This window comes from Cebus imitator, unplaced genomic scaffold, assembly GCF_001604975.1.
Source record: "Cebus imitator isolate Cc_AM_T3 unplaced genomic scaffold, Cebus_imitator-1.0 Scaffold7, whole genome shotgun sequence".
NCBI lineage: Eukaryota > Metazoa > Chordata > Mammalia > Primates > Cebidae > Cebus > Cebus imitator.
In genome coordinates this window covers 1,295,388-1,322,873 of record NW_016107322.1, presented here as the reverse complement: position 1 = coordinate 1,322,873, position 27,486 = coordinate 1,295,388, and the positions used below count along the sequence as shown (strand labels likewise).

Genomic DNA, 27,486 nt, shown 5'->3' with positions numbered 1-27,486 from the left:
GTATTTTTAGTAGAGACGGGGTTTCACCATGTTGACCAGGATGGTCTCGATCTCCTGACCTCGTGATCCACCCGCCTCGGCCTCCCAAAGTGCTGGGATTACAGGCTTGAGCCACCGCGCCTGGCCTTATATGTAATATATATTAATAAATTGGTTCAGTCTAAGTATACAGTGTATATAAAGTCTACAGTAGTGTATAGTAATGTTCTAGGCCTTCACATGCACTCACCACTCATTTATTCAGTCACCTCAGCAACTTTCAGTCCTATAAGCTCTATTCATGGTAAATTTCATATATAGGTGTGTCATTTTTAAAAATGTTTATACTTTGTTTTATTGTACCTGTTCCATATTTAGATATATTTATATGTACAAATATTTATCAATATGTTATGATTGTCTGCAGAATTCAGTACAATAATATGCTATAAAGTTTTGTGGTCTAGGGGATATAGGCTATACACTATAGCCTGGGTTTGTAGTATGCTACAGCTTCTAGGTCTGTGTAAGCAAATTATTTGACATCACACGATGATAAAATTACCTAAGGACACATTTTTCAGAAGGTATCTCCATCATTAAGCAATTCAATAGTGTATTTAATTCAGTCCCTTCAATAAACTGTTCCTCTTATTTCATCCCTTTCATGTATTTTACTCTACCTTCTAAATTTATTTCCATTCAGTAATTCTTCAAAATGATATTTCTAAGTATTTCATAATTTAATGTGCCCATAGATCACCTTCTTATGTTAGAATGTAAATTCTGATTCACACTGGGGTGGAGCCTTAGCTTCTGCATTTTTTTATAAGCTGCTGGTGCACAAAGCATACTTTGCTATACTGAGCTGATAAGATTGTCACAGGTGTAATTAAAAGCATAACTTGTTTTATTGTACCTTGCTAATATTACTCTTGACAGATATTTCATATTTTATGTATTGAACTTTTGTGGCAACCCTGCCTTGAGTAAGTCTGTCAGTGACATTTCTCCCTATTCTCCAAGATATCATAATATTGAAATTTGGTCAATTACAAACCCTACAATGGCCTCTAAGTGTTTAAGTGAAGGAAAGCGTGAAACGGGTCTCTCAATTTAAACCAAAAAATAGAAGTGATTCAGCAAATTTTCCAGGAAGGCATGTGAAAAGCCAAGCTAGACTGAAAGCTGTCCTCTTATTTCAAACGGTTAGCCAAGTTGTTAACAAAATGGAGAGTTTCTGGAGGAAATTAAGTGTTACTCCATTTAACACTTGAGTGAAAAGAAGGAAAAATAGTTTTATTGCTAAGACAGAGAAAGTTTTATTAATCTAGTTAGAAGATCAAACCAGTCGCAATATCCCCTTAAGACAAAGCCAGATCCAGAGCAATACTCTAGTATTATTCAATTCTACAAAGACTGTGGGAGCTAGAGAAGAAAAAGGTTTAAAACTAGCAGAGTTTGGCACATGAAAATGTAAAAAAGAAGACCATGAAATTTTAAGAAAAGAAGCCACCTTCATAAAAGTGTAAGGTGTAATTGGAAGTACTGATGGCGAAGCTGCCACAAATTATGCAGAAGATCCTGATAACATCATTGATGAAGATGGCCACAGTAAACAATACATTCTCAGTGTAGATGAAATAACCTTCTATTGGAAGGGTATGACATATATGTGATTTTCATAGCTACAAAGAAGTCAATGTCTGGCTTCAAAACTTCAAAGGACAGATATCTCTCTTGGTGAGGGTCAGGGGATAGCTAATGCAGATGGTGACTAATTTGAAGCTAGTGATTATTTACCATTTTGAAAGTCTAATGCTTTTAATAATTATGCTAAATCTCCTCTGCCTGTTCAGATAAATGGATCAACAAAACCTGGATGATAGCACATAGCTTTAAAGCATAATGTACTTAATATTTTAAGCCTACAGTTGAGACCTACTACACAAGAAAAAAATATCATTTCAAATATTGCTGATTATTTATTGACAGTGAACCTTGTTATCCAAGAGCTCTGATGCAGATGTACAAAGAAATAAATGTTGTTTTCATGCCTGATAACACAGCATCCATTCTACAGTTCATGGATCAAGCAGTAATATCAACTTTCAAGTCTCATTAATAAAGCAATAGATTTCATAAGGCTATAGCTTTTATAGATAGTGATTCCTCTGATGGATCTGGGCAAAGTAAATTAAAAACTTTCTGGAAAGGATTCACATGCCATTAAGAATATTTGTAATTCATGGGAAAAGGTCAAAATGTCAACAGTAACAGGAGTTTGGATTAAGTTGATTCCAACCTTTGTGGATGACTTGAGAGGTTCCAAATATCAGTCCGAATGTAACTTCAGATGTGGTGGAAATAAAAAGAGAACTAGAATAAAAGTGGAGCATGAAGATGTGACTAAATTGCCGCAATCCTAATGACAAAACTTTAAGGAACAAGGAGTTTACTCCTATGGATGAGCAAAGAAAGTGGTTTCTTCAGATGGAATCTACTCCTGGTGAAGATGCTACGAACATTGTTGAAATGTGGTAAAGGGTTTAGAATATTACTTAAGCTTAGTTGATAAAGCAGCAGCAGTTCTGAGAGGACTGACTGGCATTTTCAATGAAGTCTGTGTATAAAATGCTGTCAAAAAACACTGAATCCTATAGATACATTTTTTGTGAAACAAGGAGTCAATGGATGCCCCAAACTTTATTGTTTTCTTATTTTAAGAAATTGGCACAACCACCTCAGTCTTCAGCAACCACGACTGTGATTAGTCAGCAGCCATAAGCATCAAAGCAAAACCCTCCACCAGTAGGAAGAATATGACTTGTTGAGGTTTAATGATTGTTAGCATTTTATAGCAACAAAGTATGTTTTAATTAAAGTATTACATTCTTATTTTAGACAAAATGCTATCAGCATAACTTTATAAGCATGGGGAAACCAAAAATTTGTGTGACTCACATTTTTGTGATATATACATTATTGCCAAGGTCTAGAACCTAACCTGCAATGTCTCTGACATATGCCTATACCTTCAGCCTGCCAACTGATTCTTACAGAAGTATCTCTATATATGTTAATAAGTGGTTAATAAAATAATATATATTATTTATATAATTTATAAATATTGATATATATTTATATAAACAAACTATATATTATTTATATAAATATAAACTATATATAATATATAATTTATATATAAGATTATATATATAATTTTATTAACCACCTAAAAATATATAATATGTATATAACTGTATATCAAATATATGTGTGTTATATATATTAACAAAGACTCATTCTTGGAAAATTATTATATAAGCTAGGGACTGTAAATTTCTAACTTCCATATTGAGTAAAAGGTAACTGAGAACTTATGTAACATTATCAGGATTAGATTTGCCTGTGATAATCTCCTTAACATCGTTCCTCAAGGTACCCACAGTACTAGGAAAAAAATGCTTGGGTACTTTCCTGTCTTATTTACAAAACAAACCTCTTGATAATTAGTGGTTAGTCTCTAGGAAAATGTACTGAGACATGAAAATTTATTCTGCATTGTACCTTTTTAATTGATGAGTTCTCCAGTATCCAATACAAATTACAAAACCAAATGAATTTGTCTGAAAGTCTGATTTCGTGCAAAAATCATCACTTCCATTTGAAAGTAAGAATTCAGTCTTTACACATTGTCATTATCCCTAAGGAGAGTTACAGTTAGATGGCGAATTAAGAAATATGTTTCTGATCATTCCAGGCGATGGTTTAAGTAATCCAATGCACACCACTCAGTATACTGTCTTCATCACTCATCCTTCTCCCAGGTAATTCACATGATTTTGCTTCAGTCCCAACCCAATATTTTCATTGTTTTCCATCATCAAAAGGTTTTTTAGAAAGCAGTATTTATGGTAGAACGATTTATATTCCTTTGGGTATGTACCCATCAATGAGATTGCTGAGTCGAATGGTAGTTCTGTTTTAAGATCTTTGAGAATTCTCCAAACTGTTCTCCACAGTGGTTGAACTAATTTACATTCCCATCAGCAGTGTATAAATGTTCTCTTTTCTCTGAAACCCTGCCAGAATCTGTACACTAAATCCCAGTGAGACACAGTTTAACCATGTAACAAACATACAAATGCACTGCCTGAACCTAAAATAAAAGTTGGAAGAAAATAAATCCATAAAAAGCAGGATTTAAGGAGTTTGATATTAGCCTGGCTAATATAGTGAAACCCCGTCTTCACTAAAAATACAAGAATTTAAGTCTGATTCCAGACCCTAAAGTAGAATCCATGGTGGTAGACCTAAAGCATTGTTTTGTTTGTTTGTTTTTTTGTTTGTTTTTTAAAGCTCTCTGGTTGTTTCTGTTAGTCTGTCAGCTCAGGGTTGAGGTTCTTTGGTCTGTAATGTCACTGCCTAATACAGTAACCACTAGCCAAATGTTAACATGGAACACTTGATGTTTTCAGAGTTTAAAATGAGATGTTCTATAAATGCAAGAGTGCACCAAACTTTGAAGGTTGATGTGAAAAATGAATGTGAAATATCTCATTTTTATTTTGATTATGTATTGAAATACTATTAAGTTGCACATACTTGGTCAAATAAAATATTTTAATTATTCTTACTTATTTTATTCACGTAGCTACCAGAAAATTTAAAATTATGTATGTGGCTCACACTTGTGGCTTGCCTAAAGTACTGGTCTAGAAAGGCGTATACCCGTCTAATTTGTTAACTCATGTGGTACCTCTTTCTTCTGCTGTTATTCCACTTTTCCTTTACACATTTCAATGTGCTAGATGCTCAGGTCATCCTCCTGCTACTTTAGTGAATAGTTTCACATTGAGTGAAACAAATCACCTATCAAAGACATCTCTAGACTATTCTCTATAGAAATTTTCTCTTCCCTACTTCTGAAGTAATGTGTGAGCTCTGAAAACGATAAGATCATTATTTATAGTCATTAGAATTTTGCAACATAAGTGAGCATGATATACACCAGTACTCTCAAAAGAAATTGTTACAGGAGAAATCCTTCTTCCAAAAATAACAATTGAAGAAACAGATTTGTAAGGACTGATGAGGGAAAAGTGGAAACATATAACCTCCTTTATTTTGGAAAGCGTTCATAGCTTCGTGGATGTGAGAGGAGCATGGCAATCTGTGATTATTGATACAGTAACTATATTTGTTTTTCCATTCTCTTCTTCATCTGCCTTTTGACTTCTTCTACACATTTAATTTTATTCATATCTATCGAGAATGGGGGAATATAAAGCTTTTAAAACTGTATTTTATCTAGTGAGCTGGACAAATTATTTTACCCTTTTTAGGGTACATAGGAAGGGATTCCCCCCTGGCCAGTTAACTTTCACTGTATGAGAAAATCTAAAGGAAAACATTATAAACACTTTAATTCTATTTTTCATTCGTTTGCTATACACTTTCTTTGGAACATGTTGTTTTAGCGATCCACATGAACCCTGGCTTTTATCAGTAGTATCTATTTTTGTTCATTACTTTTAATCTTCCTTTTATGAACACAATAATTTTTATAATGAATCCACAAAATCTTGAAGGCTTTATTTTTCATATTTCTACTTAAAACCAATATTATGTACATTATGGGAGTGTATATCCATACACATTAACATACTATACATACATATGTGCTGTATATGACATCTATGGCTAATAGGTGTATGACTAACATATATGACTAATACATCCAATACACACACACACACACACACACACACACAAACACACACACACACACACACAATTTATCATGGTTCTCCAGAGAAACAACCAATAGCATGTGTGTGTGTATACACACTTACATAGACACTTAAATATACATGTATACACCAATACATACACACAAACACATACACTCATAGAAATTTTGAGGAATTTATATTAAGGATATATAGAAAAGAGAGAGAGAAAGAAATATAAATATATAAATATAAATATACGTGCCAGGTCTCACAACCACATGAGTTAATTACTTTATATACATTAATATGTAAGTATATATTACATAGAAATATAAATTATATAATAAATTATATAATATATAATTATATATTTATATTTGTATATTTATTATTTTGTATATTAAATATATATTACATATAAAGGAATTAACTCATGTGGCTGTTAATATATATTTTTATATGTATATATATAAAGGAATGACCTTATGTGCCTGTTAGAGCTGGCAGTTCTGAAATCTGCAGGGTTGGCTGTCATGTTGGAACCTCAGACAGGATTTTTATGTTACAGTCTTGAAGGAGAAGCATTTCTTTTGTTGGAAATCTCAGTTTTGTTCTTAAGGCATTCAATTGATTAGATAGTTCCCACTCACATTGTTGATAATAATTTTCTTTACTTAAAGTTGACTGCAAATGTTAGTAACATATGCAAATGACATATCTTCACAGCAACATTCAGACTTGCTTTTGATTAAACAATTGATATCATAGCCTAGCTAGGTGGATACATAAAATTTAAGCATATAATTATATTCATATATATATGAATGACTTGATTAAGTGTAAACAATTTATAATACAGTGACTATATTCTGAAGTGATTCAGAGCCTTACAAGATAAAGTGAGTAGTCACTTTAATTTTCATGAAAATCTCATATATATATATATATATATATATATGTATGTGTCTATACACACACACTCATGCACAAATATATGTATATCCTATATATATATATATATTTGTCTCTACAGACATATATATATATTTATATTTGTCAATATATATATATATATATATATATTTGTCTGTAGAGAGGGATCGAGTCTGTCAGAAGACACTGGAGTACAGAATCCATCCCTATAAGAGATGAATACATCATTCAATGCTCCCATTCTTTAAGCTGTGGAGCCTCTATGCTAATAAAATTAAAATCAATCATAATTTTATATACTTTAGTAAACGTTGCAATAATATAATACTGTTGGAAATAAGTTCATTAATTAGAATGCAAAAAATTGTGTCATTTAGAATTTTTTACAAAATATATCCAATTTGAAAGTGCAAATTTAATATACCTGTATAATTTTGGATCAAATCTCATGTTTTTGGAACATATCGGTTAAGACACATAATAGAGACAAGCACTAATGGAGATGTTATTCTGAAATACTCTAGAGTTACAGAAGATAAGCAGAATCCAAATGATAGATACCCTACTAGCTTAGGGGAATGTACATAATATGAATTGGGTTCATTTAGTTTAAAAGTTTTAAATTTTCATCACCTATCTTTTCATGGAAAGAAACATCATGATTACATTACATAGTATACATTGTACTATACAATAATCATAACTGATTTTTGATACATTCTTACTATGATGAAATGTCAGTTAATTTTTATGTATTTGATCTTCTATCAGTATATTAACTGTATTTGGTTTCCAGCTTTGTATTTCTCCCCTTTGTACTTTGCTATTTATTCATTTTCATATATTTCTTCAGTATTACTCACATTTTAACCCTTTGCCTTTACTGAATTTAGATTTTGTAGCAGTGAGCAAGTTAATAAATACATCTGAACACATGTAATTTTATTTACTAAAACATTAAAGTTCCTTATATCTTGGTAATGCCTACTAGAACACATCATAAAATTCTTTTCATTAATCCCAACTGCACAAAAACTAATTCAGTGGAATGAAAATATAATGAACTAATTGGTATGCAAATCATTAGCAAAATGAACCTGAAATATTTAAAAATGAAATAGCTTCACAATATCTATTAAATGAAAACTTTATATTATATGCATTTAGCCAGAATTCCATCTATTTTCTACATCCTCATGAAAAATGGAGAAAACTGTTAGGTTTTTAAAATTATGAACACTCTAAATATTCCTTCCCTGTCCCTTTTGACTGAAATTTATTGACATTTAGCAATTAGGTTTTCTCTTCATTAATTAAGGTGTGATGCCATTAAGCAGGAAAACTAAATCCTTGGTCAACGTGGATTTGAGTCCCACTTCTGACTCTGAGGTCTCAGGCAACTGGCTTACTCTTTCTCAGACTTTGAGAAAGTAATCTTATAGATATGAGGAAAATAACATTTTCCACCGAGCTGTGATTCAAAGCAATGTATAATTCTTTGCATATAATAAATATTCAGTAAGTGGAAGCTATGCTAATATACGTATAAATGACATAATTATATCGTTGATGTTGCATGAATACATAAATGCATAGAATACACTTTATGTCCTGGCATACAAAATTATCTATCATATAATCACCTCTGCTTAGGACTTTACGTGTTATATGAATACCCTTAAAAACTTTAATGAGGTAGGCATAAATATCTGCAATATTTGTAAAGTAACTGATGTTCAAAAATGCCAAGAAACTCTAATCCCTTCAAAGGGAGGTCAGGATTCACACGTGAGACTGTCTATGTCGGTTACTCTGCAGTGTGACATCTGCTTCTTCCAAACTACTGAAATTATTCATTTAAATTTTATCAGTGCCTGAAAGATCACCAAATCTAATGGTTTTGGTTTGGTTTTGTTTTAAATTGTCTGGGTGGGGTGGCTCACACCTGTAATCCCAGATATTTGGGAGGCTGAGGTGGGGAGAATCACTTGAGGCCAGGAATTCAAGACCAGTGTGAGAAATATAGTGAGACTCCATCTCTAAAAAATAAAAATAAATAAGTAAATAAATCTTAACAATTACCCAGGCATTATAGTGCATGTCTGTAGTTCCAGCTACTTGGGAGGCTGAAGTGGGAGGATCACATGAGCCTAGGAGTTGGAGGCTGCAGTGAGCTATGATGGTGCCTCTGTACCCCAGCTTCAGTGATAGAGTGAAACCCTGCTAAAAAAATGAATTAAATTAAATATAAAATAAATAAATAAATAAACTAAATGAAAAATTGTATTTTATCTCAGGGAGGCATTGAATACTCTGAAAACACTTTTCTTTCTCTTTCTCTCTCTCTCTCTCTTTTTTTTTTTTTTTTTTTTTTTTTTTTTTTTTTTTTTTTTTTTTTTTTTTTTTTTTTTTTTTTAAACGTTTTTGTTTTTGACATGCCCTTGGATTTTCTCCTCTTTCTCTGGAAGTTAGAGGAGTTTAATTGATAATGCATGTTGTGGTAAAATGAAAATGGATTATGGAAACAGACCTGTATTAGAATACTTGAGCAAGACACATACTTCTGAAACTTGTTTTCTCATTAGTGGATAGTAATGACGCCTATCTTGCAGGGATATTATGAAGCCTAAGTGGATAACATTTGTAAAGCATCTAACATAATTCACATCACAACATATCATATCACTTCAAAATCTGGTTACATCACATTACATACTTATTTTTGAGATTTTGGCCACAAGGTATATGGGTTTTCTGAAGTTCTGCCATGGAACCTTTATTTACCCTGTATATTTTATTTCTGTGGTAAATTTCATCCGCACTCATGTTTATAAATGTTATTTTATTATTAGACTATCCATAATAATTCTGCTTATGATCCAGATACATTTTTCTCTTCCTCACTGCCTTCTTGACTGTTGCATTAGCCTCTGTTCTTTTCCTCTATTATGTGTCTATTTTCTACCCTTTTTTCAAAATATCCTCTTAATGTATATATTTTATCTTAACAAATAGAGTCCAAAATTATCAGTGAATATTCATTGCTACCCAAAAGACTAAAAGTCACATGTGACTTTTATATATGAATATCTATGATCTTTATATATGAATATATATATATATTTTTTTTCAATTCATTTGAGAATATCTCTGCAACCTGTTTTCCTAATTTATCATAACATGTACCTCTCCTGCGGAGAAGCAGAACTGTTTGTTATTTATTAAACATATTTTGCCCCAAAAAACAGCCTGCTGTTTCTGAAATTAAACCCATTCTTCAAAGACTAATTCAAATTTTACTCTGTAACTAAAGTTGTTAAAGCTTCTCCTAAAGAGAATGATGTCTTCCCTTATACATGTTTATTGCTTAGATACTCTATTGATAGCTTGACTGGAGTATTATTCTCATTTTCCTTTTATTTTATACAGTACGCATACATGCATAGTCATTTGGCAGTCTTAGCCCCCCTACTATTTACTAAACTGCCTTGATTAAATGCCATATTATGTTGAATCACCTTTATATAACTTCTTACATGATTTTTCATTCTATAAATATAAAATTTTATAGAATGAACAATTTCTAGAATCGCAAAAATATCCATACAGTAAAAACACATTCAATAACATTTAGTATTTTTTAAGAAATTCACTTTTTATCTGATTTTTTCATTTTATATCTGTGAGAGCTATTATACATGATCAATATTATGCTTTAAAAATAATTATTATCTAGTTATATTCTCTATAATAAAATATTTCTTTTCCAATGTGTCACAAAACTCATGATTTCAGGTTGTATAAAGGAAATGGTGAATAAATTGCAAGGGAAATACTACCCTTCGTTCTTTGAAGCTGAATATTCATATTTCCATTCAGAAATAGCCAACATAGAGAGCACCAGTATTTGATTTTTATGAGCCATGCAGTGTCCTTAACTGCTAGTGGGAGTGTAAATTAATGCAACCATTATGGAAGACAGTGAGTTGATTCTGCAAGGATCTAGAATTAGAAATACCATTTGACCCAGCAATCCCATTACTGGGTATATACCCAAAGGGTTATAAATTGTTCGTTGTAAAGACACATGCACACCTATGTTCATTGTGGCACTGTTTACAACAGCAAATACTTGGAACCAATCCAAAGGCCCATCAAGGATAGATTATATAAGGAAAATGTGACACATATACACCATGGAATACTATGCAGTCATAAAAAAGGATGAGTTCATGTCCTTTGCAGGGATATATGTATCTGGAAACCAACATTCTCAGCCAGCTGACACAGGAACAGAAAAATCAAACACCACATGTTCTCACTCATAAGTGGGTGTTGAACAATGAGAACACATGGACACAGGGAGGGGAACGTAACACACTGGGGTCTGTTGGGGGGTGGGGACCTAGGGGAGCGATAGCAGGGGTTAGGGAGATTTGGGTGGGATAACATTAGGAGAAATACCTAATGTAGGTGATGGAAGGATGGAGGCAGCAAAGCACCACGGCATGTGAATACCTGTGTAACAGTCCTGCAAGATCTACACATGTACCCAAGAACTTAGAGTATAATAATAATAAAAAAGAATGTATAAAACAGGAAATCATAAAGTTTGAGTGAGTGCACCCTGCAATGTTATATGATATATTGCAGATTTTGTCAGTACTGTATAAGCAGCCTTGCTTTGAAAGTTCTTTTCCGACTACAGTTTGATTGAGGCACAATCTCTTTGAAAGAGAAAACAGTTATATTAATAAAATTCAGAAATCAATGCTTTATCTCAAAACACTGCCAAAATGCTTACAATATATAGAGAGATAAAGTGACATGCCTAAGACAAATAAAACATCATATAAAAACAGAAAATAAAGCAGAAATAGTATTTGCAATCATCACCTTTCAGACACAATTGTAGAAACCTGAAATATAGTCCCTATGAAATCGAAAGCAATCACGGAACACAGTGCATGACAAGGTGGGGAGTGGGAGGCCCAGAGCTCTCTAGAACATTTATTATCATTGTAGAGCTCAGAAAGTACTTTTCTTATGAAGCCACTGATGTTTAGTTTTCAAACCAGCCATATAAATGTGCAGCAATTTGAGAGTCAGCACAAAATGTTAAAGACAAATTTTTCCCCCATGGGTGTTATCAAATACTGTGAAATCTTTAAGACTTGAAGGTTTTTCACATTTCCACGCTTCTGTGAATAAGAAAGAAATTTCTTCAAGAAAGAAAAGCAATCTTCTTTTCAGGGAGAGGTAGCGAATAGCTTTCCATTCTGCATCAGATGTTACTGTATTTCCACTGTGCTTTAGATGTCTTTGTTTTACCCTAAATATACAGAATATTTAAAGATAATCTCAGTAGAATATATACAAATATATACATACTGTTCTTTTATCTACTGCTTATACTTTCAAATAGATGTCCTTCACCAAGGAATTGTTTTAAATATTTTTTTGTACAAAATACTTGTAATCATTGCAGAAGCACATATAAATATACATTAAATATGTTTTTAGAGGTAATATAAAACTTTACCTCTGAATTTCATACAATAGTCCTCATTTTATATTATGCTTTTTCATTTAATCCCAAATAAAATTAATATAAAGAGAATATTATCTATACAGTGGCAATCCTTGCTAAAGTTTCATTTGTAATATATTATTAGCAGACAAAGACTGAACCTGAACAGATACCCCTATCTTGGGAAGCCTATGGGAAAATTAATAGATTTTATGTTATATGTGGAACCATTGTCCATAGCATTCCTCTTAGCAGTTTTAAAACCATGAAAACCAATGGTGAAATAGAAAAGTTAGTTGCATATTACCTTAAACAATTATCAACTATAAAAGAAAAATAAGAACTCCACTTAATTATATGTTAGAATGGCATGTATGAAATATTAGCTCCTTTCTAAGTCATACAAAACAATTTAGAGTTTCTGGAGAGTATTTAGAAGTATCCAGCATAAAAGACATGGAATCAACCCAAATGCCCATCAACAATAGACTGAAGAAAATATGGTACGTATATACCACAAAATACTATGCAGCCATAAAAAGGAATGAGATCATGTCCTTTGCAAGGGACATGGATGACACTGGAAACCATTATCCTCAGCAAACTAACACAGGAGCTGAAAACCAAGTACCACATGTTCTCACTTATAAGTGGGAGCTGAGCAATGAGAACACATTGAAACAGGGCAGAGAACAACACACACTGGGGTTCATCAAGGAGTCGGGGAGAGACAGCATTAGGAAAGATACTTAACACATGCTGGGCTTAATACCTAGGTGATGGGTTGATAGGTGCAGCAAACCACGATGGTACATGTTTATCTACACATCCTGCACGTCTACCCCAAATAAAAATAAAATTTTAAAAAAACAGAAAAAACAATTACCCAACATATATTGTTTATTTTGAAGGTGATGAACTTTACGTATAAGGCAGTGTATAGAATTTCCCAAAGCTCACATCATGACTTAATGTCATAGTTATAGTGTGTTAGTTAATTAAAATGGTGCTAAATAACTTATTACAGGGGTCAGAATATGTATGCATATTTTATCACTAGTACTAGATGTAAACCCAGGTATTTATTTAAATTTCAGTTTTATATTGTATTCTATTTGGTATCTCAATCTTTACTTATAAATTTCACCAAAAATTAAAGTTGTAAATTATTCAGCAAATTAAAATTAAATTGAATTTCCAGAAATCACAGCATGTAATAATATTCCAAAATTGATTTGGAATGAGGCCAACAGCCCAAAGAATTAATGAGCGTACTTATCTATTATCACACATAGTAATATCTAAACTGTTCTACCAAAAAGAAACCTGAATTTGCATGTTTATCACAGCACTACTCAGAATAGCAAAGACATGGGATCCACTTAAGTAGATATTGATAATGGTGGTACATACACACCGTGGAATAATAGGCCGCCATAAAAAGAATGAAATCATGTCCTTTGTGGCAACATGGATGCAGCTGGAGGTCATTTTCTTAAGCAAATTAATGCAGAAACAGAAACACAAATGCTGCATGTTCTCACTTATAAGTGAGCTATAAACAGTGAGAACACGCAGACACAAAAATGGGAACAATAGACACAAAGGATTTCGAAAGCAGGGAGGGAAGAAGGGAGGCAAAGAAACTACCTATTGGGTGCTATGTGCACTACTGGGACAACAGGATTATTAGACACACAAACTTCAGTATCATACAAAATACCTGTAAAATAAACTGTACATATACCCTCACATTTAAAATTAAAATAAATAAAAAAAATAGTTTTGGATTTCACAATAGGCAACATAAAGGGAAACAGAAGCAAATGTATGTGAGGTAGGTTAATATTAATTACCCAGATTTAATGTTGAGTAAACACAACTGAGAATAACACTTAGAAATCCATGATACAATTTTAACTTCAAAGAATAAAGGAGAAGATAGTTTGTTAATTTTAGCACAGGCAGTATTGTTAGACTAAATGCCACTATGCCTATTATGTTTATTTCAGAAATAAAAGTATATAAATTACTCCCAAACCTTAAAAGTAGCAAGAAAACCAAATGGCCTGATGAGGTCATTGTAGATTTGCCTAGAACTACCTGAAGATATCTGTATCTGTGATTGTTATTCACAAAGGACAGCTTGCTTAAAATCAAGGCTATATATTAGTAATGAAGAATAATAAACAGTAGAACTTTTGGAATGCTGTGCAAGTGTAGTTGAATCACTTTAGAAACAGAGCTCTTACAATTCACACACTGTCCTTTAACATTGGAAAGCTTGTTAATAGACTTGACCACTTTAATAGATCAAAGGAGAAAAAATGTACATATGATTAGCGAAGTTGACGGAAGAAGTAAAAGAATTTAAAACTCATTTATAATAAGAACAATTACCAAGTTGGGAATAATAAATAAGCTTACTCTGATAAAGTCTATAAACAGCCTATGGCAAATATAATTAATGTAGAAATTTACTTCACATTATCTTTAAAGTAAGGCATAAGACATTACTGCAAACAAGTTTCTATTGAACATAGAATTGAACATAGTAGTAAGTGCCACAGTGAAATAATTATAAGTAAATAAGGAATTAAAAAGGACTGAAAAAGGAAAATAATGATTTTATTGCAGATTATATAATTGATGACAGAAAATCAAGAGAATCTACAGGCAAACTATTAAGATCCATTAAAGTGTTCACCTAGATCACTGAAACTACATTTCATGTAAAGAAAAGGCTGTTCCTAGAAAAACATAAAAAAAGAATATTTAAAGTCAAACATAAAGATTGTTTTTACGCAAGCTGTGGTTGTTTGCTATGTAACAATCCTGCAGGATCTACACATGTACCCTAGACCTGAAAGTACAATAATAGAAGGAAAAAAAGAGTGGTCATGTAAAATGTATTGCTGGAGTGAAACGATGGTCCTAAATATGAAAATCAATGTATTAATCCATATTAATAAATTAAGAGAAAATCCTTCCAAAAAAGTTAGTTTTTAGAGTAGTAAATGTAAGTCATTTAGAAATAAAGTTAAAAATAATGTACAAGTGCCTTACAGAAATATAGAAAATGCAATTGAAATCCAAAGAGCTAAATAATAAAAAGATATGTTTATCGACAGAACAATGTAACATAACGAATGATTTAATAAAATAATAATATTAATCAAATGCAGTTCTGAACAGCATTTTATAGTTTTTCATGGAATATGGGTTTCTCATGGAATATGGGCTTCTGAATTGAAAACAAATTTGGAAATATAAATGTCCATGAATAACAAAGATTATATTGGAGAATATAACAAGGCGGTTTATTTCTCTAGAGGATATTGTGTCTAAATAAAAACTGTATCAATTTGTTGTTGGCATTTTAAATTGTGATGAAATCATTCAGATAATAATTCATAGAAAATTGGCTATCTGAATGGAAAAAAAAACTGAGTTATATTCCTGTCTCATCCTACAAGTTAGAAAAATATCTTTCCAAATTAAAGAGCTTTTGTGAATAGTGCAATTTTGAAACTTAGAGAAATATAAGTGATCTTTTATGATTTTTAGGTAAGGGAAACAAACAATGCAACTATGAATTTTAATGAATTTGATTTCATAAAATTTAAAAATTCCTGTGGGATGAGAAAAATGATAAAAGTTCAGAGTAAAGGTGAATCACAGATAGAGAGCAGAAAGTTCAAACCATGCCACTATAAAGACTTAGAAAACTATGCATCAATAACAAGAGAAGATTAATCTATTGGAAATTGCTGAAGAAAGTCAACAGAGAATTTACAAAAAGAAAACTAATTGGCCAACTATGGTCTCACTAGTAATCAAACAAATGCTTGTTTTAACAAAGACTCTGGTAAAAAGTTATAAGTCTAATAGCATCAAATGCTAGAGGGGGCTGTCAGATTAATACATGATTAATGGGAATAGAAAGTCATACAATTTATTAAACTTGGGAAATTAGAGTTTCTTTTTTTTTTTTTTTTTTTTTTTTTTTTTTTTTTTTTAAATATTTTTTTTTTTTTTTTTTTTTTTTTTTTTTTTTTTAAAGATTCAACGACAAAGTTTTATTAAGTGCCAATAGGCTAGGTGCAATTAGAGTTTCACAATCACGATATGTCTTCAGTTTTCTGGCTAATACCTAGTCTGCAGAAACTCTTGAATGTATAATTTGTATTGTTTGTAATTCCAGTGCTTATAATAATAGAAAAATAAAACCAACCTAAGTACGTTTCTGTTAGAGAAGAGGCAAATTATAATTTATTTCCACAATGAAATAGTATACACCATGATGAATAAAAATTAAAAAATATTGAGAGAATTACTCAAATATTAAATATTTCAAAATTATACTTTAAAAAGGATACAGTTCATGTAAAACTTTAAAACAAAGATATGCCAGTTGTGTGTGTTTATATTGCGTGTATGTAGCCTAAAGAAAATGCTGTTCACAGGAACCATCAATATATTTGGAGAAAGTGTTTATGACTGGGAACAAGAGAGGAGAAGTGATGGCAGTTGGTTATTAGCAATATCTGCTTCAACTTTTAACACTTTGTTTAGTAGATAAAAATCCAGACTAAAATGGCAAAACGTTATATCATAATACAGGGTCATAATTTTTCTTACATTTTTATTTTGTATTTTTCTTTATGTTTGCATTTAGTTCTTGTTTTTAAACATGAAACAAGTAATTTCTAAATTGTATTTAAAAGTATTTTGTGTAAACATGATTTAAGTTGCATTTTTGTGTATTTCAAAATGTATGTGTGTGTTCTTGTGAAATGGCTTTAGATTAATAATAATGATGGAGATTTTCTTCTTCAATTATTTTCTGTACCCTTTGCAGCCCACAAAACACATTGAACTTGCTTGGAAGCCTGAATGTGGTATTTGAGGGGATTTTAATTCATCAAAATAATTTAAGAGTAATAAAATATACCTAAATGGATTATCAAATGCCTTTCCTTTTAACATCTTAGTAACCTATATTTGATTTGCTGCATTGCTTGCAGTAGAGCCTAATAAAAATACAGTTATAGACACATTTCTCATTTACATGCTGTTGACTTGGTTCATGTCAAAATTATATTCAAAATACATGGAAAACAAAATATAGCATATTTAATAAGGTACCACTTTTACTAACTTACATCTTTTTTTTTCCCATTTATTTATTTTATTGTATTTTAGGTTTTGGGGTACATGTGAAGAACATGCAAAATTGTTGCATAGGAACACACGTGGCAGTGTGATTTGCTGCCTTCCTCCCCATCACCTACATCTGGCATTTCTCCCCCTGCTATCCCCCCCCAGCTCCCCATCCCCCACCGTCCCTCCCCTATTTCCCCCCAACTGACCCCAGTGTGTAGTGCTCCCCTCCCTGTGTCCATGTGCTCTCATCGTTCAACACCCGCCTATGAGTGAGAACATGCGGTGTTTGATCTTCTGCTCCTCTGTCAGTTTGCTGAGAATGATGGTTTCCAGGTTCATCCATGTCCCCACAATGGACCCAAACTCATCGTTTTTGATGGCTGCATAATATTCCATGGTGTATATGTGCCACATTTTCCCTATCCAGCCTATGGTCGATGGGCATTTGGGTTGGTTCCAGGTCCTTGCTATTGTAAACAGTGCTGCAATGAACATTCGTGTACACGTGTCCTTATAGTAGAACGATTTGTAATCCTTTGGATATATACCCAGTAATGGGATTGCTGGGTCAAATGGAATTTCTATTTCTATGTCCTTGAGGAATCGCCACACTGTCTTCCACAATGGTTGAACTAATTTACACTCCCACCAACAGTGCAAAAGTGTTCCTGTTTCTCCACATCCTCTCCAGCATCTGTTGTCTCCAGATTTTTTAATGATCGTCATTCTAACTGGCGTAAGATGGTATCTCAATGTAGTTTTGATTTGCATTTCTCTGATGACCAGTGATGATGAGCATTTTTTCATATGTTTGTTGGCTTCATGTATGTCTTCTTTTGTAAAGTGGCTGTTCATATCCTTTGCCCACTTTTGAATGGGCTTGTTAGTTTTTTTCTTGTAAATCTGCTTTAGTTCTTTGTAAATTTTGGATATCAGCCCTTTGTCAGATGGGTAAACTGCAAAAATTTTTTCCCAATCTGTTGGTTGCCGATTACATCTTAGGCATTATAGCATTAATAAATGCTATTTCTTTACTATTTCTATTACTTTCTTTGTGTTGTAGACATTTGCAAATACTTTGCATACATAACAGTCTTCATGAACCCTATATCTCAGCTCTTATAGATGACACATAGAGCCAGGAATGTCAAGTAACTTGCCCAAGGTTGCATAGCCAGGAAGTGGTATATCTGGCATTTGCATTCTAATAGTTATCTTCAGGATAAGAACTTGCTTATCTCATTATCTCATTCACTCTGCCTATGAATCCCTTTTGTTCATACCATATTATATGTGAATCTAGTCCCTAACTAGTTCCATAAGTATTTGGTGAATACTTTTTTGTATTATTTATTGTTCTTGGTCTGGTAATATGGAAGCTAAAAGAATTTTTCATGAACCAAAAGTATGTTAGTCATTGCAGACATATTTACAAGCCAAGATTTTTAAGCTTCTCTGAACTATAAATTGGTCCATGTTTTGGAGATTACAATAAGCCTTGTATAAAATCAATAAAAAATCATATAACATTATTACATGTATGCACAAGAACTGTTCTAACAGATTTATTTATATTTATTTGACAGAAACACACACAGGTAAGAGGTAGTTATTATTCTCTTTTTAACAATGAGTAATCGTAGGCACAGAAATTTTGCGGACTTTGTCTAAGTTTTCGTAGTTATGAGGTGCCAGATTTGGATGATTAGTTTCTATCAGTAGTCATGAAATACCATTTGTTTGCAAAAAAGAAAAAAAAGAGAAAAAATATATTTTTTATTTATTTTTATTATTCTATTAATGTATTAAAAATTGAAAGAAGCAACCATTATTCTATATTTATCTCATCCAAATTCTTCTTGTAAATAAAAAAATAATTTTCACTTTTTTTGAGATCATCATGATAAAAGGTGATTTCAGATTTGCTTGATTTTAATATCCTATTTTAAAAACATAAAAATTGACAATGCTGTCTATCCCCAAAATATTTATTTTGTTTCTATTATGTGATTTTACTGGACCATGTATTCCAAGCCTGAGGCCCAAAGATACTAAAGCACCCTTTTTCAATCACAATGTGCTTTCATCCTGTAAGTACAAATATTATTCTGTGATGTTTCTTCTTTCCTCTCCATCTCCTCCCTTTCCCACTCTCATCTCACCACGTTGAAAAATATCAAGTCTGTCTTATTCATCTTTGCAAATTGTTTTGCTGTCAGTAGGGTGCTTAGCCATAATCTATTTTTAAGAATTGTGTCAACATTGAATCATGTTGCCCTCCAAAATGTTCTCAGGTGATGTTAGAACCAGAAAATGGGAAAATCAAACTTTCAAGAATGTTCTGTTTGAGAGTTTATAATTTAAGCACATAGATATTGCATAAAATATGCTTAGGTCTTCATTCATTAACACTACTTCTGGTAATAACTATGAAGTTCAGAACCACAGACTGAGTATGCTTTCCTACCTTCTGCCTGTAGTTGTAGGTAAGTAGAATATTTCATTATAGAAAGAGATATGAGAGACATGTAGACACAATTTGGGAAATTATAAAATATTTCTGAAGACCCTACTCAAATGTGTGCTGGATGTAAAATTTTGAAAATTCGAAAATTTACAAAATTAACAGACAATTTCAGGTAAGATGAGTGATTGAGAATTAATTCTTGCTAAAAACATAGAAGTTATATATTGATTTGCACTAAGAAAATTTGAAAGTACATTGCCAAATGTACCTAGTTGCCTAACTCTTGAAGCTATAGAGCTGATTTAGTAGATGAAGGAGCAGTAAATTTAGCAGAACTTTTCATAAAACAGAGATGTGCATGGAACATCCAAAATATTACCTAATAAATTGAACTTCTGTGGGATTTATATGGCAGTTATCCCTATTATAATTTAATGGGCAAAGTTCTGACAAAAAACTTACAGGAACATATGTATCATTATCATATACTTCCTGGGAAAATAGTATAAGATTTTCACTTTTAGAAAAAGAAACAGAATACAAAATTACATATACATGGCAAAAGGCTTGGCTTATAAGTATAATTTTATACTATAGAATTAATGCATATTATTATGGACAATTACTTATGACTGTATTAAATTATGTTTCAAGGATAGCTTTAATAGTTTAATAATTGTTAGAAGTTATTAATGAGGCAAAACATAGGAGAGTATATTTAATGTATCTTGCTTCTAAAACTTTGAAAATATTTCAATCATAGTTAATATTGTACAAAATAATTTTATTTGATTTGAGTGGAACTCATAGTGAAACATTATTTATGGATTTTATGTAGGTCATACTGTTTCCAGCCAAACACATCTTACTTTAATGTGTCATTTTCTCATCTATTGAGGTCTAAGATTTCTAAACAACTGATTCATATCTCTTTAAATGTAAAACTTTTTGTGTATATAATTACCACTTTACATAATTTTTCTTTTTTTTTTTTGTAGACCAATTATTTTACATTCATTTTGTATGGTTTCTCCCTAAGTAAACAGCATATGCTCAACACAATGGCTTTTCTTGATGATATTTTACCATTACACAAACCAGTTTTCTTAATTGTAGTAATATTATGCTTTCCTCAGTGGTGTCAGCTTTTTAGCTCCTAATTCTGAACCACCTCTTTACATATTCATCTCACTCTTAAAGACAATTTTAAATCCTTTCTCCCCAGTTATTTTGCAGTAAATGTGAACTCTGATGATACTTGATTCATAGACAGGATCAAAAGGAGCTTTCAGGTGATTGAGGGTTCTAAATCCCTGTCACCCAAGTAATGCTGGAGTTACTTAAGTTTAAACCAGTTATGCATGTTTGCATTTTTATTATATTCAAATTATATGCATAAAATGTAAATAAATAATTTTTGAAGAACACATAAATGGCTACATATTCATATGTAAATTACCATTGAAAAACAGATTACTGACTTGTGGAAAGTAAGTATATTAACTTGTGACATTAATATTAATAGTCATTTCTAAAAGCACTGAATTAAATATTTTTTTAGGTTTTAGAGGAATCAGTTAATAATCATTGTTGAATTTCAGCTGTACAGCCCTGTTTGAATATTGCTTGAGTTGCCACTTGATGGCAGTCGTGCCTTTGGCATCAGAAGGGCAGTTTGCTTCTCTTCTGGTAAATAGGATTTAGAATATTTAAAAATATAGTCAGTGATCTTAGTACAATTTAACTTGTTATGGGAAAAATTACATCCATTATTAGGACTAATTTTTGCTAGATATGTAAACATATATTTCATGCATGATTTTTAATTATGTGTAGACATTATTGAGGAGAAGTTTTCAAACTATTTTAGCTTTCAAAATTATTTTCTGGTGAAATTCCAAAATTGTTTTAGTTCTTCTATATGCCATCCTTTGTATCATTTTCATAAACTCTAGGGGCAACTCACCTTTGTGCTGCATTTGACCCAGATTTAGAAAAATTCGGAAGTCTTTTGACATACTTAATTACAAAATGGTTTCCAAATGTTGGTTCTTGAAGACCTGAAAATTTCCAGTCTTAAAATTCCTGGGATTTTGCAGAAAATTCCTACATTTCTGCTTTTGCTTTAAGGTAGAAGGACTTAGTTGCTTTTCCTGAAATGTTATACTAATTATCCTATTCTCACTTTCAATTCTTTAAAAACATTCTCAGTGAAGTTTGAGAGGTGGTTATTGACTTTTTTTCTGTGACTTCCTTCTAGATTTTTTATTTTCTATTTGACAGAAGAAAGAAGATTGATAAAAATTGGCAAGTTCTTCTTTCTTTGCTTTGTTTTGCTTTTAGTTCTGTCTCCCTCTTCAAGACCCATTCTTCACAATCAGAATGAGAGCTGACTTTTTTACCTTGGAAACATCCTACTGCTAACTGCATTAAAAAGATTTTCAGTCAGTCTTTTGTTTCCCATAAAGCTCCAGCTTTTACATTTTTCTCAGTTTATGTAATTTAAACTAGAGTTCCCTTACTGATCATGTTTCATAGAATATGATTTCATTTTTTTTTTATTTTAGTAGTCAAAAATACATGTTTCTTAACTCCTTAGAATCAATACAGAGTATTTTTAATTTGACATGCCATTTTTCTCTCCACAGACATTTTAATCAAATTAATTATTGAAGTGATTAACTCATAAGATACTACAAAATATATATTGTTTAGATAAAATGACCATATTAATTATTTATTGCTGTCTGGACAATTATATGAATGCACTTAAATTTCAAAACTTGTTTTCAGGTACATTGTCAGGTACAAAATGATGTTTTGGCATCAGCCACTGTGGATACAAATAACATGTAAAACACAATAAGTTTTATGTCAGCAACTGCTAAGAATGCTAAAATTCAACAAATGTTTCTCCACAAAAGTAATTTGGATCATAATACATTTTCTCTTTGCTATCTGAGAATATCAGTAAAAATCACCATGTTTTGTTTGGTATTAGAATAGAAGTACTAGAATGAAATCTGGTGGTATTACCATATACCATTATCAATATAAATGCCTTACTTTTGAAATAAGTTATATTTTTTTTTGTAGCATGTGATGCTCTAAGAGCATTAAAATGTTCATAATTTTTACGTTTACAAGTCCTCAATTGTCCTATACCCCAGGTAAAAAGACTGTATTTAAAATGCTCATAGAGATTTTCCAAATATTAGTCTAAAGGAAAATTATTAATACTGAATTGCCACTTAAGTGAAATGTGTGAGGGATATTTTTGCACTATTTTATCTGTCCATTTATTAACAACCTAAAATATACTAGAGCAGCACCTTGCCCTGGAAATACTCTAGGTAATGCAGGAGTAAAATTGGACCACTTCACTCATGAACTTAAATTCTATACAAAAAGAAAAGTAATAAATAAATGGATAAATATGTGCGATGCTAGGAAGAATACAAGATACTATGTGATCACAATATAGATGCATCTTACTTAGCTTAAAGACAAAATCAATAAGACTCTTTGTAAGAAAAGACATTAAATATGCACTTACATTTTATTTAAATGGGATTATACATAGGCAAAATTTAAATTAAGTTAGAATATGTATGAACTCTTAAGAGAGTATTGAAATATGAAACAGTTTCTCTGTTAAAGTGCTCAGAGAAAAAATGTGCTGATTCTCAATTTTATAATAACTTTATTTAGTGAAGACATTTCTCGTTTGCACATTATCCATAGCGTGAATCATACATGCAATTGTTTTCTAGGCATTAATGACCTCTTAACCCAGACTTCTCCTATGAGTTAATGAGTGTCTGGAATAAAGGGAGCTTTTAAGCAGAGTAGAAGACCCTTGGTCCATGTGATCATTATCTTACGAGAAATGCCTGACCAACAGGTTATTATGCTGTTACTGTGCTGAGAATTTAAATGAATGATGAATACATTGTTCAGTAGATTCTTTTCCAATTCAAGTAGATATTTAGTAACAAGCAAATTGCAGTTAAGGGTATTTTAATTCCGTCTTTTACTTTTATATTGCCTGCTTTTCTAATGGCATAATGTCTGCTATAGTATTTTCCAGTTTTAAAAGTGAAACACTGTAGTAAAATAGTTTTGAAGTTATTTCCACATATTCATCAGGCAAGTCAGAATAGGGCATGGAATTCAATTAATTGTTCAAGCACCTTTTGTCTTAAGTAATCTTATGGCAGGTACACAATTTAAAACAAAAGAAAAGTGGGGAGAGATTTAACATGAATTTTAACATGCGTTAGTAATAAAGATATTTTTTAAAAGCTTCAGATCTTTGCTTTTTTAAAATCAATTCAATTTTTTATAAGAACTTAATGAAATGTGTTATATTTTATATTACAGCTTTTGGCAAGGAAGAAGTCCTTGGAATTGAATGTTACAAGAACTTTTCAGGAAAACTTAATAAATAGTTTTATTCTTTTCTTCTCTGATTAAATAATATCAGATTTATTTGTTATATAGTATGTATAAATTAACATGACCAACATTTGAAAAAATATGTAAGTAGGTAAACCTATTTCACTTCATTATCTCTATTCATTATATTACATTGATAATTATAAAATTCTCCAGAAGTACCTAAAATTATAAACTGAAAATACTGTACCTCAAGTGATCACTCTATCCTCAAATCAGGACCCTTAGTATTGAATGTAACAGAAAATTTAAATAAAATTTTCCATTTTATTTATATGATGAACAGAATAATTTGACTCAGCTTACTGAAATGCATAGAGGCTGTAGATGAAATTTAACACCTCAAATTCAACAGAAAATTCACTCCTCCATCTGTGCACTACTGTTTACTGCTACCCTGCATTCAGATCTCAGTTTATGGGTCCATGCCACTAAACACCCACCCTCAAGCCCTGACTTTACTGAAATAAATCAAGGCCCCTTATTATGTGTCTTCATGGAACCATCTACTGTCACTGTTATTTATTAGTAGTAGTGTTAGTAATAATATAGTTATTACATTTCATAATTAATTTTTTCCTTGGTTGGTATATTGTAGCCATATAATGTGTACTTATCAAGTTAAGGAATGCTTCAATGAAGTCAAGCATCCATTACCAGTCTTAATACATGGAATGACCAAGGATGTGAATACCCTGGATAATGTTCCTCTCTCTTGGTCTTGGTTTAGTGCTTGTCATTGCATCTCTGATGAAATTTTACCCTCTATGAAACTTCCTGATTGTCGAATTAAAAAAAAAATAATTCACTTTCTATCTTGAATACCCTAAAAAGATGTTATCTCTCTCTTTTAACATTGATCATAATCATAAATGTAATACAGTAATTTTTGCTGAATTATAGTTTGGAGAACAAAAATTGTGTGATTTATCCTTCTATTCTCCATGGCCAAGAATTCATTGATATCACAACCATTAATAAGTATTTTTAAGTCAGTTAAATGAAAGTTGTGTTCCTTCTTTAATTTGGTTGATTTGTTTGTTTTAATTGTTTTACAACTATCATTGTTTTTTTTTTTTATTTGTGCAATTAGTGGTCTGCAAAATTGTATTTAATCAAATTTGTGCAATTTAAAACATAAAAGATTAGCTTCTTTTAAAATAATTCTCTTCTAATGAATAACAAATACATTTTCATTACCTAATAGTCTCCAAATATCCATTTGTAAATAAAGTGAGATAAACTTGGGTCTTTTTATGTTGCCTAGTATTTTAATAAACTTTTAGATTCTCCTTAGGCAACTTCATAGGTCCTCTTTCCCATGAGATGGAGTGTAGAGGAATCAGTAGATATGTAAGATCTAAAAAATGAAGGCTTAGCTACACATTATATATAGGTAGTTACTAAACCCAGTGAGATGTAAAATGAAAATGTTGTTCCATGTTTTCAACACTAGTCCCTATAAAAATACTTTTACAGGTTTTAGTATCTAAAGAGTATGTACAACTATAATTATGAAGATGTGTATTTTGATAAATGAGAGAAAACTGTGTCCAAGATAATCTGTGCTGTATGCTTATATTTACTCTTAATAATTTTACCTTCCTTTAGAAACATGATAATTTCTTTATAACTATTAAAATATGAACACAGAGTTCCAATAAAATAATTATTTTCATAAACGATTGAAAGGCCATTGTTTCCTACTATTGTAGGCATTTTCAAAATGAAAGTTGGGGTTCTTTTAAATCCTGTGCCTATATTTATATAAATGCTAATTGTGTTAGGTAATCTCAAGGATATTTTTTCTTTCTCCCTTAAGAGAAAGGGAAACAAGGAGTCTCTGTCTCTGTCTCTCTTAAGCTTATACACACATACACAATATGATGCCATCATCTTCAAAATGATATTATCATTATCACCTGTCTTCTGTTTCTTCTAGAAGTTGTGTTTGAGCTAAATGTATATATTTAGTGTTCTAAAATGGCTCTACTGAAGAAGTGTTAAAAGCAAGATTAAAACTAAAACTGATTTAAAAGGGACTATGTCAAATGCCCAACAGATTTATTTCAGTCATTCATGAATTGTCACGTACTCATTCCCAATGGTGGTGGCATACATTCTTAAAAAGTAATGTGAAAATTATAACATATTTTCTCAAAATTTTACAGAGTTTTAACTACTGAAATATTTGCATGCAAAAATATATTACATAATTTTGCTAAAATGTTTAAAAAAAAAGCAAAAAGCTACAATTTTACGCAAATTCCTTCTGAGAAAAAAAATTGATTCTTACATAAGATTGTTGGATATCCAGCCAAAGGGAAGGCTACTTCAGTTTTCTTCTTCTTTACCAGAGAGCATACGTGGTGAGGTGGAGATTATACTTAACCCAGACTCTCTTTTCTGACTCCATCATTAATTACTCACATTGTCTCTGGAGAAATCCCCTAACTCCTTTGAATGACGACTTATTCTTCTGTGAAATTTGGATTTATATAATAGTTTATTATTTTTATTTTTATATCTGCCACCTCATATTTTTCTCATATTAACCCCAGTGAGGTATTTGGTGATTCTCCTTATCACTTAAAATAAAACTGTGACCTGGTTAAGTAAAAATGATTTTTTTAGAATTTATAATGAATTTAGGCAAGTTAATTACCTTCTGTGTTTCAATTCTGATCTGAAAGTAATGGAGATAGTTATATATCTTACAGGATTTTGAGGATTAATTAATATTTATATAATGTTTAGAACCGTCTTTGAGACAAATGAATACTTCAATTATTGTTGTTGATGGTGATGTAAGAACATCATTATGGTTAGCATTGTGTTATAGTTAAAATTGCTTGGACCAGATACCTTATACGACTATATTGTAGTGATTTGATAAAAGCAAAATATATATGGCATCTGAATGTATGTTGAAGACTATAACATTCCCCATTTGTAAAGTGTGATTTATAAATTCAGAATACAATAGTATATGATGCAAACACATTCAGTTAAAAAGTCATTGAGGCGGGGCGCGGTGGCTCAAGCCTGTGATCCCAGCACCTTGGGAGGCCGAGGCGGGTGGATCACGAGGTCAAGAGATCGAGACCATCTGGTCAACATGGTGAAAACCCGTCTCTACTAAAAATACAAAAAATTAGCTGGGCATGGTGGTGCGTGTCTGTAATCCCAGCTACTCAGGAGGCTGAGGCAGGAGA

The 27,486-nt window shown here is 31.5% G+C and overlaps 1 protein-coding gene across 3 annotated transcripts in view; it reads left to right on the top strand.

The window, feature by feature from the left end:
• Positions 1 to 27,486, top strand: part of NCAM2 (neural cell adhesion molecule 2) — a 545,360-nt gene that overhangs the window by 223,052 nt on the left and 294,822 nt on the right. Inside the window, exon 1 of one of the 3 annotated variants that reach the window (XM_037742422.1) lies at positions 19,685 to 19,832. The exons of 1 other annotated variant lie outside the window; for it this stretch is intronic. In XM_037742422.1, the coding sequence (XP_037598350.1) occupies positions 19,733 to 19,832 (100 nt within the window). In that variant the 5' untranslated portion in view covers positions 19,685 to 19,732. Of the gene's footprint in view, positions 1 to 19,684; positions 19,833 to 27,486 lie in introns of those variants that run through there. One more of the 3 variants, XM_037742419.1, reaches the window with a different exon arrangement.